The 19,697-nt window shown below is 43.3% G+C and overlaps 1 protein-coding gene across 1 annotated transcript in view; it reads right to left on the bottom strand.

Moving 5' to 3' along the window:
• Window positions 1-19,697, bottom strand: part of DNAH8 (dynein axonemal heavy chain 8) — a 230,915-nt gene that overhangs the window by 8,674 nt on the left and 202,544 nt on the right. Inside the window, exons 86-89 of the mRNA XM_038761016.1 lie at window positions 15,074-15,190; window positions 12,635-12,736; window positions 10,402-10,562; window positions 3,578-3,734 (exon numbers count right to left, since the gene is read on the bottom strand). Of these exons, the coding sequence (XP_038616944.1) occupies window positions 3,578-3,734; window positions 10,402-10,562; window positions 12,635-12,736; window positions 15,074-15,190 (537 nt within the window). The remainder of the gene's footprint in view (window positions 1-3,577; window positions 3,735-10,401; window positions 10,563-12,634; window positions 12,737-15,073; window positions 15,191-19,697) is intronic.

Here is a 19,697-nt window from a genome sequence, read left to right as displayed (position 1 = left end):
CCTATTGCGTTGCCTCTGCACTCAGCTTTGCTCCTTTTATTCACCTCTCTTCCAGCCCCCCAGAACTTATGCACATATCCGTAATTTATTTATATTATTCATTTGTTCAGTAGGAAATCATAGAATATTAGCACCAATCTTCAAGACCTTAGGAGAGGAGGAAGTGGGTGGCTATCTGTTTCCCTATCTTTACTAATGACAGGGAAGAAGAAGAAGAAATGGGTTTAAACAGTAGTGATAGACATGAGGGAAAAAAACTGATATTGAGCTTCCTTGAAGCTCTTTAAAAACAGGAGGGACCCCCCCAACCCACCACCACCCCAACTCTTAAATACAGGAAGATAAACTAAATCAGGGATTTCCAATAGGAGTCTCCAAATGGCCCCTTCCAGGCTTATGAATTGTAATCCAATTGGCTTTTTAGTTTTCTTGACTATTTATTGAGCGCTTATGTCTCCCTCTCTAGGCTGTAAGCTCCTTGTGGGCAGGAAGTGCATCTACCAACTCTGTTACATAACAGTAATAATAACGATGGCATTCATTAAGCGCTTACTATGTGCAAAGCCCTGTTCTAAGCACTGGGGAGGTTCCAAGGTGATCAGGTTGTCCCACGGGGGGCTCACAGTCTTCATCCCTATTTTACAGTTGAGGTAACTGAGGCACAGAGAAGTGAAGTGACTTGCCCACAGTCACACAGCTGACAAGTGACAGAGCTGGGATTTGAACCCATGACCTCTGACTCTTCCCACTGATCCACCTGCTTCTCTGTACTCTCCCACGTGCTTCGTATGGTGCTTTACACAGTTTGTACTCAATGAATATGACCGACAGTAAGCGCTCAATAAGTATGATGTACCAATAAGCGCTGAGGGGAATGTTGGAGGTTGATCACAGAAGTATCTTAGGCATCACTGATAGGTTCTCCCTGGTGATGTGGTGAAAACCACCTTTCCTGCGTGATGCCGCTCTGAGCGGGGAGGGAGGAGGTGAGAGGGTGTAAATCCCCCTCCGTCATTGCTCTCCAGAAGATTGGGACTTCAGGACCCAATGACGGTATGAAGTGGCTGCTGTCAGCAAGCACTGGCTTGGATCGCAAGGTGCCTTTCTTGGAGCAGTAGGACTTGGCTCTCCCTTCCTCTGCCCTCTCCACTCCACCTGCCCTGTCTCATTACTCTAGTTCTCTGGCTTAGCCTTCTTCATTTCCTCCGCTTGGGCAGTCACAAGAGCATCTCGTGGAGGTGAGGAGCAGGGAGAGAGTGATAAAAAGGAGAGAAAGTAGCACGCTCTTTGCCCTCAAGCGGCAGCAAGAGCAGCCCAGCTAAACCCTGGAGTGGAGCTCTCACCTTTTCAAGAGTTTCTTGGTTTTTGTGGGTAATTTATCAATCGTATTTATTAAGCCCCTTCCTTCCTCTCCCCCTCATCCCCCTCTCCATCCCCCCCATCTTACCTCCTTCCCTTCCCCACAGCACCTGTATATATGTATATATGTTTGTACATATTTATTACTCTATTTTACTTGTACATATCTATTCTATTTATTTTATTTTGTTAGTATCATCATCATCAATCGTATTTATTGAGTGCTTACTATGTGCAGAGCACTGTACTAAGCGCTTGGGAAGTACAAATTGCCAACATATAGAGACAGTCCCTACCCAACAGTGGGCTCACAGTCTAAAAGGGGGAGACAGAGAACAAAACCAAACATACTAACAAAATAAAATAAATAGAATAGATATATACAAGTAAAATAAATAAATAGAGTAATAAATATGTAATTTGTTAGTATGCTTGGTTTTGTTCTCTGTCTCCCCCTTTTAGACTGTGAGCCCACTGTTGGGTACGAACCGTCTCTATATGTTGCCAACTTGTACTTCCCAAGCGCTTAGTACAGTGCTTTGCACACAGTAAGCGCTCAATAAATACGACTGATTGATTGTGTGCAGAGCATTGTACTAAGTTCTTGGGAGAGTACAATATGACAGAATTGGTATTGTACTTTCCCAAGTGCTTAGTGCAGTGCTTTGCACATACCAAGCGCTCAATACATGTGACTGAATGAATGAATGGACCTAAAATATATCTATATATGTATCTCTCTATATATACATAGATATATATATATATCGATAGATAGATAGATAGATAGATGATAGATAGATGATAGATAGATAGATAGATAGATATATTATCCTTGCACTGAGGACCTTGAGAATTTTCAAGGGGAGACAAGAGAACTGCAATCCATGTGCAGATAGAAATTCATTAACTACAAAAATAAATTGTTATTAGTAGATTATTATAGATAATTGGATAATGATAACAACTATAATTATGGTATTTGTTAAGTGCTTACTATGTCCCAAGTACTGCTCTAAGTGTTGGGGTAGATACCAGAAAACCAAGTCCCACAAGGGGCTCACAATGTAAGTAGGGGGGAAGACGGGTATGGAATCCCCATTTAGCAAATGAGGGAACTGAGGCACAGAGAATGGAATGACTTGCCCAGGGTCACACGGCAGGTGAACGGAAGGGCCGGGCTGAGAACCCAGGCCTGTGATCTCTCCACTAGGCCATGCTGCTCCTTCAGGCTGCAGCAATTGAAGAGGTTTGAGTCACAGACAGCAGACTGGTAGGAGATGGAATACAGTTAATCGGGGAAAGTTTGCAGGAGGAAGGAGCCTTAGTATGAGATGTCAAAGTTGGCGGGGGGGATAGCAGTATGGCTGATAGGAGGATTTCCCCTGATTAAGAAACAACATGGGCAAGGACTTAGAGGGGGGATGAGAGGAGGCTGCCACCTCAAGCTTCTTGCTCATTATTATGGTACTTTCACCAGGATTTATAATGGATAAAACCAGTGTTATACTCCAGGATCACTGCCTAGAAGAGTCCTTTGTTCAGTTGATCGCCCCAAACGTCCCTTTCCCAATGTCCCACTGTACCGGCTCTCTCCCTTACCCTCCCGCAATCATGGCAGAGGGGTTGGATCAATCAATCATATTTATTGAGTGCTTACTGTGTGCAGAGCACTGTACTAAGCGCTTGGGAAGCACAAGTTGGCAACATATAGAGATGGTCCCTACCCAACAAGTGGGCTCACAGTCTAGAAGCGGGAGACAGAGAACAAAACAAGACGTATTAACAAAATAAAATAAAGAGCATAGATATGTACAAGTACAATAAATAAATGTTGGACGTACCATGATTGTCCCTGCAATCTGAAGCTGCCCATCATAAGCTCCAAAACCCTGGCCCATGCCTGTGATCAGGCTCTGCATGGGCATGGTTAAAGACTGAAAGTGGGGAACCACATCAAGAATGCGGCAAGCACTGTACAAAGCACTGGCTTAGCTATAAGCTAATCAGTTGGCCACGGTCCCCGTCCCACATAGGGCTCCCAGTCTTCACCCCATTTTATAGATGAGGTAACTGAGGCCCCGAGAAGCCAAGTGACTTGCCCAGTGTCACAAAGCGGACCGGGATTAGAACCCGGGTCTTCTGACACCCAGGCCCGGGCTCTAGCCACTAGGCTGGGCTGCTTCTTGAAGAAAGCTTGCAGAGAATCGTAGCTTACCTCGTGGGGTATGTAATCAGGGGGCAGTTTGTTGAGCATATCTTCAGCTAATCGGAAAACAATAGCTTCTCGGGTTTCTCCTGGCCCTCCTCCACTTTCTTTCGGTTGAATATTGGTGATAGTCTCAAGAACCTCAGAAGCAGTGTTACTTTGATATCTGACGAGAAATATGAAGCGATTCTCAAGTCAGGAGAAGAAACACCCACAGAGTTGAATGGTGGCTCTGAAATGTACAGCTTTAAGAATTCCCGATGTTAAGGAGGGATCGTTTGTTATATAAGATTTTAGAGCTGGAGAGACTTCCAGAGGATTTCTGGTCCAATCAATCAGTGGTATTTATTGAGCACTAACTGCGTGCAGAGCACTGTACTAAGTAAAGCTTGGGAAAGTACAACACATTTGCTAAGTCCTGGGTCCTTCTGACTCCCCAATCATCATCATCATCATCATCAATTGTATTTATTGAGCGCTTACTATGTGCAGAGCACTGTACTAAGCGCTTGGGAAGTACAAATCAATCAATCATTGGCATTTCTTGATCAACTGCCCAGTTCAGTCCTTCTGACTCCCCAGTCAATCAACCGTTGGCATTTCTTGATCAACTGCCCTGTTCAGAGCACTGTATTAAGCATTTGGCAGAACACAATAGAGTAGTAACCTAATTGATGGCAGTAAACTCACTGTGTCTGTAATATTATTGTATTGTACTCTCCCAAGCACTTAGTCCGGTGCCCTGCACACACAGTAAGAGCTCAATAAATACGACTTTTTGCTTGATTGAGAGTCCTCTCAAGGAGCTTACAATCTAGCCGGGGAGACAGACGTTAAAATCCACTACGGATTGGAGAAAGCAATCAAATATAAGTTTATGAACATAGATGTTCTTCCCAGAGTACCATGTGGCAGGCCCAGGGAGGCTGGGAGTGGCCTGCCTTAATCTTTCAGGCCTGGCAGGGTCATTTCCTGCCTTGGGCAGGACCAGCTGGTCTAGACTTCTTCTAGGTATAGAGTTCTTGGGCAGGCCTAGGTGCCCCGGCAAAGAACAACGCAAGGTGCTTGGCTGGGTGTTAAAAGGCGCAGTTCAGCTCAGGAACTGATGTCTCCACAGATGAATCCCTCGCACTTGTATTTGCTCCCTTTATTCACCTTTCCCTCAGCCCCACGGCGCTTATGTACATTGCCTGAGTTTATTTATTTTTACTCATGTCCGCTCCAAACTGTAAACTCGTTGCGGGCAGGGAACACATCTACCAATTCTGCTATAGTGTACTTAAGTGCTCAACAAACACCACTGGTTGGTTGATTGCTCTGCGCGGTCTATGAGAACAAAACTCCCTGAGGAAGTTCTTCCTCGGATTTATAAACTGCAAATCCTGCAGTGCGAGTTTCATTTCCTCCAGGAATAGCTCTGGTGAAGGTGAGCAGGCAACTCTGAGGATAACTCGTCTTTATTTTGGGGGTCTGGTAGTACGTTGTTTCTCAGCATAAGGCTAATATTGAGAAGAATCTGTCTATAAGGTAAGCTCATTTTGGAAAGGGAAAGCGTCTACCAACTGTGTTATATCGTACTCACCTCTGCACTTAGTATGCTGCTCGGCACACAGTAAGCGTTCAGTAAATATGACTGATTTATTAATATTAATAATAAGATTGATAATAATTGTGGTATTTGTTAAGCACTTACTATGTGCCAAGCACTGGGGTAGAGATAAGATAATCAAGTCCCACAGTCTAAGTCGGAGGGAGGACAGACACTGAATCCCCTCTTTTTTGCAGATGAGGGAACTGAAGCACAGAGAAGTGACTTGTCCATGGTCACATAGCAGACAAGTGGCAGAGCTGGGAGTAGGACCCAGGTCCTCTGACTCCCAGCCCCGTGCTTTAATCACTAGGCCACTTTGCTTCACAGTAAGTAATATCAATTCCTTTCATCTTGCCTCAAACGTTTATTTTCTTTATCCTCCATCTGGAGGCTCACATCATCAACACTATCGTCAGCAGCACCGTGGCTCAGTGGAAAGAGCCCGGGCTTTGGAATCAGAGGTCAGGGGTTCAAATCCAAGCTCTGCTAATTGTCAGCTGTGTGACCTTGGGCAAGTCACTTAACTTCTCTGTGCCTCAGTTACCTCATCTGTAAAATGGGGATTAAGACTCTGAGCCCCCCGTGGGACAACCTGATCACCTTGTAACCTCCCCAGTGCTTAGAACAGTGCTTTGCACATAGGAAGCGCTTAATAAATGCCACTATTATTATTATTATCATCATCAATGGTATTTACTGAGTGCTTGCCGTGGGCAGAGCACTGAACTAAGAGCTTGGAAGAGTACAATATAACAGCAGGTGGACACGTTCCCTCTCAGGAAAGTGCTAAATTTCTAGTTGGTCAAACTAAAAGCAAGTTTTTGGCTAAAACCTAGCCAAAAGCATTGGCTCCAAAGATTAAAAGTTTCTGTCTTCAAGGAACTGTACACGCTGTTTGAAAATTGAGAGAGGAGGCTGCTCCTTAGAGGGTTCTCTCAGCCCTCCTGAGAGATTACTTTGAGATTTTACCCCATATTCTGTATTTTTATTGGCAACTGTTAAAAAAATGCAATAACCCTCATTCTGCATTTCAATGGACCACATTATTAGGAAGTTTTCCTGACAGTCATTGTGCTATTCAAAATTATTCATTTCTTCCTACAAAGAATCAGCGCGATGAAATGATGCCCCCAAATGTTCTGCTCTTAAAAATACAATACTTCTGCTACGAGACATATGTGCTTACTGGCATTGCAGGATTTTAATTTAATTTTTTCAATCAATCCATCGATAGTTCTTCTCCTCTAGACTGTACGTTTGTTAAGGGCAGGGAACTTAGCCATGACCTCCGCAAAGTCGGGCACCTAGGATCTGTACTACTTCACACCTGGAAGGAAGACTCTGGGGTCCACGCACTGGATAAACTGTCTTGTCTAATGAAAGGTCTCAGGAAATTGAAGCCTGGTAATGGTCCTTTCTGCCCTTCGCATGCCTTTCATTAACCTTAAACCACACTATGCATCTGTCACCGAGTCGCTAGGCCCCATTAAGTTTCACATAAACAACACCTCTTCCCTTCAAAGTAAACTTTATCCATGCCACCGTGGTGAACCTACTCCCTGTCTCCGTTCTTTCATTCCCAGATAGGAATGGGAATTGTGATAGTTGTTAAACACTTACTCTGTGCCAAGCACTGCACTAAACCCTGGGGTGGATACAAGCTCATCAGGTCCCCAGATGGGGCTCACAGTCTAAGTAGGAAGGAGAACAGACATTGAATCCCCATTTTGCAGATGAGGGACCCGAGGCCCAGAGACGTGAAGTGATCTGTCCAAGGTCACACGGGTGAAAAGGGATGAAGCCGGGATTAGAACCCAGGTCCTCTGACTCCTGGACCTGTGCACTTTCAACTGGGCCACTCTGCTCTCTAATTAATAAGTTCGTTAAGATAATGAATTCAGAAGCTATGCAAAGAAACTTGAGAATACTTCTACTGAACAACAACTTCCCTTAACCAGATGGGTGATCACCGTTTGTTCTGGAGCCATCTGAAGGAAGAATGCCCCTCAAAATAGAAATATGGGGGTGTTGATCATTTTGATCAACAGCAATCAAAAATACAGAAACCTATGACTTCAAGTCACACTTTATTTGGCCTAAAATGCCAAACCGAAGAATTCAGGGGCTGTATATAGGCTATACTTGGCAACCTCAGATAAGCAACAATTTTCTAGACTCAAGCTGATTGGGCAGAGAGCTATTCTGGGCTACTCGGAGACTCGCGACTGCAAGCTCCTTGTGGGCAGAGATCATCATCAATCATCATCAATCGTATTTACTGAGCGCTTACTGTGTGCAGAGCACTGTACTAAGCGCTTGGGAAGTACAAGTTGGCAACATCTAGAGACAGTCCCTACCCAACAGTGGGCTCACAGTCTAAAAGGGGGAGACAGAGAACAAAACCAAACATACTAACAAAATAAAATAAATAGAATAGATATGTACAAGTAAAATAAATAAATAAATAGAGTAACAAATATGTACAAACATATAGACATATATACAGGTGCTGTGGGGAAGAGAAGGAGGTAAGATGGGGGGATGGAGAGGGGGACGAGGGGGAGAGGAAGGAAGGGGCTCAGTCTGGGAAGGCCTCCTGGAGTAGGTGAGCTCTCAGTAGGGCCACCTGAGAGATGGCACCTACCACCTCCTGCTGTATTGTAACTTCCCCAGTGCTCAATACAGTGCTCCATACAGCGAAAGTGTGCAATAAAGGGTATTAAAAAACAAAACAAAACAAAAAAACCCAGAGTGCTACCATGATAGCAGACTCTAAGGTGCTCTGTGACTGAAAAATGAACTTCATGAGGGTCTACTGCCTTCCACAGAAAAAAATTATTTTTGGCAGTATATAACGTTCTGCTTGGGTTCTAAAGACCTGGGGTAGCTTCTTAGCAAGGGACTAGACTAACCAGCCCATTTGGCTGCAGAGTAGTAATAGTATTTATTAAGCGCTTACTTTTTTATGATCTTGTTAAGCGCTTACTACATGCCAGGCACTGTGGCAGACACAAACTAATCAGGTCAGACACAGTCCCTGTCCCATATGGAGCTCACACTCTTAAGTCCCTATTTTACAGAAGAGGGAACCGAGGCCCAGAGAAGTGAAGTAATTTGCCCGAGGTCACACAGACAAGCAGACAAGTGGCAGAGCTGAGATTAGAACCCAGAGCACTGCTTATGAGCGCTGGGGGAGAATGCACAGATTGGGAGCATGGGGGACTTGAGACCCTCACAGTTTAAGACTGTGATAACAGCTACAGACATAGATAACAGCTGCACGTAACATCTATAGACAAAATTTACTTGTACATATCTATCCTATTTATTTTATTTTGTTAGTATGTTTGGTTTTGTTCTCTGTCTCCCCCTTTTAGACTGTGAGCCCACTGTTGGGTAGGGACTTTCTCTATATGTTGCCAATTTGTACTTCCCGAGCGCTTAGTACAGTGCTCTGCACATAGTAAGCGCTCAATAAATACGATTGATGATGATGATGAATGAATATGCAGGACAGCAGAAAATGAAGAACGACCTATGAACTAACAGTTGCAACAGAGGTCACCTCAGAGCCAAGATGATCACCACTGTTTAGCTCCTGAGTTCCATAGGGGTCAAGCATTGTGTCTGATCTGATTGTTTTACATCTATCTACCTCAGCATAACACGCAGTGCTTTGGACCATAATGAACACTTTATATCACAATTATTAAAAAGGAAAAGATCACATAAGCTATGTTGTCCTCTTCCAGGCCCTTAGTACAGTGCTCTGCACACAGTAAGTGCTCTATAAATACAATTGATCAATTGATCACACACAAAATCACACATACCTTTGGTCTTGAAACATCCATGAGTGCAAGTCAAACCAATATTAAGTCGCTTAATACCAGAAGCAAATACAAACATCAAAATAAAACTCTTGGTGAATTTACTAAATGCAGAAGACATGCATAAGCATTAATGGAAAAAAACAATGGAAATAAATAGCTGTCACCGGCTCTGAGACAGCTGAATTTGCCCTTGTCTTGGTAACTTATAAATCTAGATCATAAAATGTGAATATATCCTGTGTTTTTATGATCCCTGTCGCTATGGTTCTGTAGTATTTGGACAACAACTTGACTTGTCTAAAAAGTGACTGCACTTGTTTTTTTCTCCTGTTCCTCAACCGTTTTCCCCCTCGTCCTTCCACCCTGGAGGGGTGATCAGACCCTCGCAACTCTGTTCTGGTCAAAGAAACTCGATTCTAGGGGGATATAAGTAAGCAGTTGAGGTAACTCTTTCCTCCCTCAACTGACTCTACAGGTCTTTTTAGTCTTTACTGAAAACTGGAGTTTCCCGGGGTTGGAAGAAAGACATGAGAAGCAGGGAGACCACTACAGAGTATGCGGCTCAAGAGATCATTGCCATCAATCAATCAGTGGTATTTACTGAGTATTTACTTTGTGCAGAACACTGTACTAAGTGCTTGGGAGAATACAATATAATAGAATTGGTAGATGCATTCCCATCCCACAACGAGCAATCAGTCAATCAATGGTATTTCTTGAGCGCTTACTGTGTGCAGAGCACTATACTCAATGCTTGGTAGACTCCTTTCTTGCCCACAGTCAGCTTACAGTCTAGAGGGACTGAAAAAGTACTGACTGGTCAGTACTCAGTTCTATAAGGGAGCTGCAGTCAATATGTGAAGTCACGATTTAATGGCGTGAAGGGAGGGTCTCAATTACTCTGCACACAGTAAGTGCTCAATAAATACGATTGATTGATTGATTACGTAGAGGAGGAAGGCTAGCAAGACAAAGAGCACCTCATCAGAGTTGTGTGCTTGGAAATGGCCCTGATGCCCTCTCTAAAACCGAGGGAAAGGGTGCATTAAGGGGAGAAAATGCCAGATTCAGCTTCTGCCACTTTGAGATTGAAAATGTATTTCCTCCAGAATTTCCAGGAACCATTAGTTTTTAACTTTTTTATTTTGGTGTTTGTCAAGCGTTTACTATGTGCCAGGTGCTGTACTAAGTGCCGGGGTAGATACAAGACAACTGGGCTGGACACAGTTGGGGCTCCCAGCCTAAATCCCCATTTTAAAGATGAGGTAACTGAGGTGCAGAGAAGTTCAAGGATTTGCCCGAGGTCACACAGCAGACAACTGGCAGAGCCAGGATCAGAACCCAGCTCCTGCCAGGCCCGGGCTTTAACCACTAGGCCACACCGCTTCCCATTCCTTAAAAGTACTTACGTGATATCGGCATTAGGATGAAGCCCAAAGACTTGAGGGTTATCCAGAGACGGGAGTGATTGTATGAACTCAAAATACTGATCCAGAGTTTTGCACACTGGGATTTTATATCCAGTATAAAAACAGAACGTTGGCTCAAACATCTTTTCACTGAACCACACCTATATCAATGTGAGGAAAAGTTTTAAAATTAAATCCACACTGCCACTATTAAGAGTTTTTATCTCATAGCTATTTTAATAGCGTGTTTATACAGGTTCAGTCAAGGCTATTGTGAGAGAAAAACTTCGGTACATGTCAATCAATCAATCAATCATATTTATTGAGCGATTACTGTGTGCAGAGCACTGTACTAAGCGCTTGGGAAGTATAAGACGGCAACACATAGAGACAGTCCCCACCCAACAGTGGGCTCACAGTCTAGAAGGGGGAGACAGAGAACAAAACCAAATATACTAACAAAATAAAATAAATAGAATAGATATGTACAAGATAAATAAATAAATTCTGCTACTTGGTAAAATAGGCTGAATATCTCAGAGTTGGGGGCGAATTGCATATTTGCACAGAAGATTCTGGAAAGGCCTATGGGGGATCCAAGGTTTGCAGGAGAGGATCAATCAGCTGTATTTATTGCATGCTGTGTGCAGAACACTGTACTAAGCGCTTGGGAGAGTACAATATAATAGAGATGGTAGGCACATTCCCAGCCCACAGAGAGCTTACAGTCTAGAGGACTGTCTAGAGGTCAAAGAAGGAGATAATAGTTGAAGCTGCTTGTTAGTGACATTTTAGACTGTGAGCCCACTGTTGGGTAGGGACTGTTGCCAATTTGTTGCCAATTTGTACTTCCCAAGCGCTTAGTACAGTGCTCTGCACACAGTAAGTGCTCAATAAATACGATTGATGATTAGAGAAGCAGCGTGGCTCAGTGGAAAGAGCCCGGGCTTTGGAGTCAGAGGTCATGGGTTCAAATCCCGGCTCCGCCAATTATCAGCTGTGTGATTTTGGGCAAGTCACTTCACTTCTCTGTGCCTCAGTTACCTCATCTGTAAAATGGGGATTAAGACTGTGAGTCCCACGTGAGACAACCTGATCACCTTGTAACCTCCTCAGCGCTTAGAACAGTGTTTTGTACATAATAAGCGCTTAATAAATGCCATTATTATTATTATTATAACAGAGACTTTACAGCAATGTCTGAGGGAAGCTCCGAACCCTATCTCCTCCCCCTGCTTCTAGGAGGCCTCCAAACACTGTCAACTCCTTTCCCACAAGCAGATGGATGGACTCCCAGCCCCCTTTGGAGACCCTTAAAAGTGTAAATTTCAGAGCTTCCCGGGTGGTAACAAAACATTTACTGCAGAGATTGATATTGAAAGCCTAATGACAAATGGGGCTTCGAAACACAGTTCTCTGTAGATAAAATATCAAACAATTCAAATGATGTCTATTCATTCTGTTCTAAACCAGAGGCACGTATATTCAAGAGCCTCTAAATGTTTTTCTCCTGTTCCAATTGGATTGTGAGCAAGCAAGCCCACCCACCAATGTTCAAATGAGGGAACGGCATGGGGACAGAGCAGAAGCGGTGTGGCCTAATGGATAGAACAAAGGCCTTGGAGTCGGAAGGACCTGGGTTCTAATCCTGACTCCACCACTTGTTTGCTGCGTGACCTTGGACAAGTCACTTCACTTCTCTGGGCCTCAGTTCCCTCATCAATCAATCAATCAATCAATCAATCGTATTTATTGAGCGCTTACTATGTGCAGAGCACTGTACTAAGCGCTTGGGAAGTACAAATTGGCATCACATAGAGACAGTCCCTACCCAACAGTGGGCTCACAGTCTAAAAGGGGGAGACAGAGAACAGAACCAAACATACCAACAAAATAAAATAAGTAGGATAGAAATGTACAAGTAAAATAAATAAATAAATAAATAAATAGAGTAATAAATATGACTCATCTGTAAAATGGGGATTAAGACTGTGAGCCCCATGTGGGACAGGGACTGGGTTCAGTCTGATTAGTCCTAGTACTTAGTACAGTGCTCTGCACACAATAAGCGCTTAATAAATACAATTGACTGGCTGACTGAGACAGCTAAAGTTGGTGGAGAGCTTTACTGCAAAAGAAAGCAGAAGGGAAGCTTCCAAAAACAATCATTCCGGTTTACAGTTGTGAGATATTTTCCCCCGCTTCAAAATTTTTTTTTTTAAATAGGACTTACCCTAGCAAAACAATTGAGTAGACGCTTATCAAAATCATCCGTGACTCTGCCACCATACTGAACTTCACCGATCATGTAACGCACTGTACTCCATGACACACCCTACATTAAAAAGAGATATATTGTGACCTGTTTTAATTTAAGTACAATCAATTCCAGACTTTTGGAGAAGGAAGGAAAAGCGAGTAATTGGCCAACAGTGAGAATGTTACAGCTTTTGGGGCCCAGGAGGAACCCTCTTGGGAAAAACTGTCTTTGCAGTCAAGCTCTGTCACATGTCTGCTGTGTGACCTTGGGCAAGTCACTTCTCTGTGCCTCGCTTCACTCATCTGTAAAACAGGGATTAAAACAGTGAGTCCCATGTGGGATATAGACTGTGCCCAACCTGATTGGCTTTTATCTACCCCAGTGCTTAGTTCAGTGCCTGGCACATAGTAAATGCTTACCAAGGGCCCTGTTCTCAGACCTTGCCTTAGTTCCTCTCTGGTGGGGGAGAACTTTGGAAAGTTAAGTTCCTTTAAATGATGACCGGAGAAAGGATACAATGGTTTGTTTGGTTCCCTATACTGGAATCTCACTGGGGACAGGGCACATATCTACCAACTCTGTTATACTGTATTCCCCCAAGAGCTAACTAAAGTGCTCTACACACTGAAAGTGCTCAATAAATACTATTGAAACATTGCCATTTCCTTCTACAGTGAGAAATTCTGTCCTCCCCAGGGGAATAAATTGGTTGGAACTCAAAGCGTCACCTCAGATAAAGGTGGATTATGAATGCACACCCTTTGAGCTACATAAAGGGAGCTCTCTTCCTCCCTTCAAGGCCCTGCTGAGAGCTCACCTCCTCCAGGAGGCCTTCCCAGACTGAGCCCCTTCCTTCCTCTCCCCCTCGTCCCCCTCTCCATCCCCCCATCTTACCTCCTTCCCTTCCCCACAGCACCTGTATATATGTATATATGGTTGTACATATTTATTACTCTATTTATTTATTTATTTTACTTGTACATATCTATCCTATTTATTTTATTTTGTTGGTATGTTTGGTTTTGTTCTCTGTCTCCCCCTTTTAGACTGTGAGCTCACTGTTGGGTAGGGACTGTCTCTATGTGTTGCCAATTTGTATTTCCCAAGCGCTTAGTACAGTGCTCTGCACATAGTAAGCACTCAATAAATACGATTGATGATGATGATAAAGGGAAACTATTCCTTTAAGGCCATGATCAATGGCATTTATTGAGCGTTTAGGGTGTGCTGAGCCCTATACTTAATCTTGATCTCCATTTATTCACTGGTAAATAAAGCTGTTGAGAGCGAGCAGGGTGGCCTCGTGGGTAAAACAAGGACGTGGGAGCCAGAGAACCTGGTTTCTAAAACCGACTCTGCCACTTGCTTTCTAAAACCGACTCTGCAACTTGCCTGCTGTGTGATTTTGGACCAGCCGCTGAACTTCTCTGGGCCTCAGTTTCTCCAACTGCAAAACGGAGATTCAATACCTGTTCTGCCTCCTAATAAGAATGTCAGCCCCAGTGGGAAAGGGACTGATTAATCCAGTCTGATTAACTTGTATCTGCTCCCGCACTTAGAACAGTGCTTGACACATAGTAAGCATTTAACAAACACCACTTAAAAAATGATCAGTCTCCAAATCTAGCCCGATCTCCTTCGGGTTAGAAGATGTTTCCTATCCATTCACATTCACTGCAGTTTCTTTGTTCATGGAGAACTCCTTACCTCCAACACCAGATATCTCCTCATTTCCCATCTGTCCCTTATTCTAAGAAAGCCTAAAATGAAGGCTTTTACTCAATGGAATGCATTCATTTCCAAAGGAAAAAAATAGAAGAGGGAATGAGACAAGAAAGAAAAACGTGAGAGAAATACACTAGAAAATCAGAAAGGTGATCTGCGCAGTGTAATTCTCCTTGTGAGGAGTTCACAAAAAGCCCTTATTTTCCAAATGGGAGAAAAGAACTAAGGATAAGTTATTGATCAAGTCCTTGAAAAGAAAAAAAATGATTACTTTGAGGACAGTGTAGACCAAAAGTGCAGAGTGGCCCCTAATGGAAAGAGCATGGACTTGGGAATCAGGGGACTTGGGTTCTAATCCCACCTCTGTCTGCTGTGTGACCTTGGGTAAGTCACTTAACTCCTCTGAGCCTCATCTTCTCTTCAGCAAAATGGGGATAAAAATACCTGTTCTCCCTCCCTTTTAAACTGGGAGCCCTCGGGGGGACTGGAATTGCATCCAACTTGATTATCTTGTATCTACCCCAGCACTTAGTGATTGGCTTATATTAAGTGCTTAACAAATACCATTATTATTGTTATTATTATCATTATCATCTCAGGGCTAACTATACTCAGAATAACGGCAGTGCCGAATGCAATGCTTTAGATAAGGAATGGTAATAAGATAGGATAGGATAGGCTACTCACTTTCTTGATGTCACATTCATCTAGGTGGTTTTGTATAAACTGAACACTGGCCGTAAAATCTGCAGAATTGAACTCATAGGGAATATTCCACCCTAAGGGACCAAACTTGCGTCGCTCCTTAAAGATAATATTGAAAATCAGTCAGGATGATTTCTTTTATTTGACTCGCGGCGGGTTTCGATGTTTGTGGTGAAGTTAGAGCCATGGGAATGGTCAGGGTTAGAGAAGATGTGAGAAGAAATCGATACCATCTTAAGAAACCTCCATGCATACCATTTGTCATCTAAATGATTAAAAATGTGCAGCGGTTCTCATCCAAACAGTCCAAATTTATTACCAACTGTTCAAGCAGAATAAATGGTCTTGGGTTGAAAAGCACTGCCGTGTCATATAATGATGTTTAGTTACACGATTTTTAAGCTTTTCAATCAGCCCGATTCTCTCCCTCCACCAAACCTTCTACTCTGCTATGGAGAGAGTATGATCACAAGTATTTCTGTGGGCGGGGGGACGGGGCAGGAGATGTGGGGAGAAGGAACCCATTTCCCAATTCCCACTCCCCCTATGTACCTCATCTCAACAACCACTACTAGCAAATACACTGATTTGCATCCTCTATTCCTTCATTTCCGTGTTCTAACTGTTCCCACAGTAGTAGCTATAGTTTTCCTCCTGCCCCCAGTGAATGTACCTAATTTATGTCTGTCTGCCTCCCCGATTCGTCTGTAAGTTCCCTGAGTGTAGGGGCTACATCTTTTACTTTTATTGTACCTTTCCGAGTACCTAATAGTGTGCTCTGCTCAACATATAATACCGACTGACCGAGGAAGAGAGCCTGAGGCCGACCATGAAGACAGAGGGGGACGCCGACACAGAGAGGAAAAACAGTCACAAATTCCTACACGTTCATTCATTTGTTCAATTCAACCGTGCTTATTGAGCGCTTACTGTGTGCAAAGCACTGTGCTAAGTGCTTGGGAGAGTAGAAAGTGCTTGGGAGACATCTGGCCTGGGTGCTTTGGGGCCGGAAATTTCAGGATTCAGCCGCTGCCCATGGGGCTGACCGGGATCACAGCTGCTGGTGTGATCGTGGTGGCAAGAGCAGCAGCTGGGTGGACGCAGTTGTGATGTGTGTGGGTCTGGATGTGGGTGGCTTTCATTCAATCATTCAATCGTGTTTATTAAGTGCTTACTGGCTTTGTTTGCACACATTTGACGATCGCTCTACCTCCTATCTCCCTCTCTTTAGCCTCTTCTTTCTCTCTCCCCTCTTCTTCTTTTCTTCCCCCACTCTACCACCCTGGGTTTGTCTCTGTCCCTTTCCCTCTGTTTTTTCTGTATTTTCCTTTTAAACCCGAAGAGCACAAACGGTTGATTCTCTCTTTAGTAAAGCATTGGCTCATTCGATATAATTGCCTCTTTTAACAGAATTAACATTGGAACCACTTTTTCTATTGTACGTAAGACACACAGGTCAAGGAGTTAATGTTCTTTTTTAAAAAAATCTACCTCCCAGGAATATTCTTTTAAAATACAAATGCACAATGCATATAGAGGGAAGTTTAGTCCATTCAACGGCTAACAGTACTTGCTGATTATCCAGAGGCTGTTATAAAGAATTCAGGAAAAACACAAGACCCAGTGCTTGCTCTTGACAAATTTATAATCTAACGGATGAAGAAAGGCCACACGCAAACATATAAGCATAATTAAACATTGAGACTGTGAGCCCCATGTGGGACGGAGATTTTGTCCAACCCGATTTGCTTGTATCCATCCCAGTGCTTAGTACAGTGCATGGCCCGCAGAAAGCACTTAACAAATACCACAATTATTACTATTCAAAATGTTTCACGAGATAAATTTCAGAGACACAACACCTCCCCTTAATGACAGAACACTATGCACAGTAGGTACTGAAAATAACATAAATGTAGAGGGCTTCTGGAATAATTTGGGGGGTGCTTACAATTAGGAGGCTAATCTCTAGGCATTCTAGTTACCCCATTAAATTTCAAGTTAAATACACATATACAGGCTCACACACACTCTCACCATCACCCCCCGCCAGCAGCATTGTTTTTGAAGGTCTACTTAAGAAGCAGCATAGCTTAGCAGAAACAACACAGGCGATGGGAGTCAGAGGACCTGGGTTCCAATCCCAGCTCTGCCGCTTGTCTGTTGGGTACCTTGGATAAGCCACTTACCTTTTCTGTGCCTCAGTTACCTCCCCTGCCAATTAGGGATTCAATACCGGTTCTCCCTCCTACTTGGACTGTAAGACCCACGTGGGACCTGATTATCTTGTATCTTCCCCAGGCCTTAGTACAGTGCTCGGCACATAATAAGCACTAACGAGTACCATAATTATTGTTACTTTGTGCTGAGCGCTGTACTAGGCGGTGAGCAGGATTAGAGGAAGAACAAAGGAATGATTCCTGCCCTTGGGTTTACAATTTCTCTGAACAAAATATTTCTGTTTTGGAGCGAATATACATTTCCATCTAAAGCCATCATTATTTCAGTTTCAGTAAAATGATGCTTTTGACGGCTATGATGTTAGTGATGGATAGGGCAATGGGAAACTGTCAAATTATACTAAAATAAGCAAACCCAGGGGGAAAAAATAAATCCAGTCCAATCTGGAATGAGCCCACCGAGTTAAACCCAACTGCGGAATATTTTGGAAGGTGAACAACTTCTCTTGGTGTTTCTCTGCAGTAATGGAGACTTACCTCCCCCCACTTCTCACAGTGCTTGCTGTTCACAAGCTAACAGCGACGTTAGAAGCAGCAGGGCCTAGTGGATACAGCACAGGCCTGGGAAACAGCAGGACCTGGGTTCTAATCCCCCCATCACCACTTGTCTGCTCTGTGACCTTGAGCAAGTCACTTCACTTCTCTGGACCTCAGTTACCTCACCTGTAAAACAGGGATTGATGGTGAGCCCTGTGTGGGACATGAACTGTATCTAACCTGATTGACTTGTATCTACCTCACAGCTTAGTAGAGGGCCTGGCACAAAGTAAGCACTTAATAAATACCATTAAAACAAAAATTAAAAAAAACAGCCTTCAGGCTGGGAGAGAGCAACTAGGGCTTACCTCAAACTAAGCTAACAATCTGCAGCTGGGGAGGAGTTGATATCCATTCCACCTGCCTTTTCATCTTCTTGAATTTGATTAAATGACTGACAGGATTAAAAGGGGTGCTGAATGCTCAGAAATCGAAATGAAAGCTTTTGTTCTGTTTTTTTGTTTTTAAGGAAAATCTGATAGTAGCTTCTCTTGACCCTGTTTTAAAGCTGAATATTTAAGTAGATGGATGAATAAAGATACAAATATAATGGTTGCCTAAATTGATCCTTTGAAAACATTTTCATTGTTAGGGTACTGTGCAGTTGAGTTCAGATCATCCTTAAGTGGGATCTTTGAAAATCACCCCCGAGGGTCAGCATTTCTTTCACATTTTCATTCCTTACTACCAAGTCTTCATTGAAAGTTTTCACTTTTTAAATCACTTGTATTCATCTACAAACAAAGACTGGCAACTTTGTTGGATTTTCTTTTCCAAAATTATGCTTCTGGGTTAATTGCTTATTTTCTGTTTCTGAAAAATGCATTTCTCACTTTTGTTTTTAAGAACCTAGAGGTATGAGTAATTGCTGAGCTGAATGCAATCGGCATAGACAAATAATTCAGGTGATAAACACCCACATTTTCTTCAGCGGTAGGGTTTTTTAGATGAATTATCTGAATAACGGACTCTTACCTCCAATTTGATTTGTTGGAATGAAAAACCTCTCCCAGACTGCGGCACAACACTGACACTTTTCGAAAAATAAAATAATGCAAAGCTGTTTCTGAACTATGGATGGTCTTGAAACCACCTTGGTAGGTCCCTGAAAGTTTGCTTGATTGTGTCCTTGGAATTTTTCGTTAATAATACACCACAATATTACCAATGGTGCATAGATCTTTATATCTATTGTCCCTCAAAGACCTTCCCCAACCCAATCCCAACAGGGTGCCGGTGATGTAACCAGGCGATTAGTTTCACTCCAGAGACTCATCTCTGAACCCTGAGGGAAAGTAGTAGGTTTTGCCTTGTCACAAGTCAGGTAAGTTACTGCTACTCTAGTATTCAATGCTGGAGGATTTTTTTTCCCCCCTTCTCAAAAGGGTGACAAGAGGGCCTCTGAGATTGCTAGCTCAAGGAGACGGCTCAGGGCATCCCAGCTACCAGGATCTTCCACCTCAAACCCAGTGAATTTCTCTTCCAAGTGATTTTCACCGGGCTGATGGACAATCAATCAGAAAATCAATCAAGAGAAGCAGCATGGCCTAATGGATAGAGGACAGGACTGGAAGTCAGAAGGACCTGGGTTCTAATCCTGGCTTCACCACTTGCCTGCTCTGTGACCTTAGGCAAGTCCCTTCACTTCTCTGGGCCTTGGTTACCTCAGCTATAAAATGGTGATTAAGACTATGGACCTCAGGGGGAACAGGGACTGTGTCCAACTACTTCCCAAGCGCTTAGTACAGTGCTCTGCACACAGTAAGCGCTCAATAAATACGATTGATTGATTGACCGAAGACACACCTCCTCCAAGAGTCCTTCCCTGA

The sequence above is a fragment of the Tachyglossus aculeatus genome, chromosome 19, assembly GCF_015852505.1.
Source record: "Tachyglossus aculeatus isolate mTacAcu1 chromosome 19, mTacAcu1.pri, whole genome shotgun sequence".
Taxonomy (NCBI): Eukaryota; Metazoa; Chordata; class Mammalia; order Monotremata; family Tachyglossidae; genus Tachyglossus; species Tachyglossus aculeatus.
Note: the sequence above shows the minus strand (reverse complement) of the source record. Positions and strands in the feature narration are given on the sequence as shown.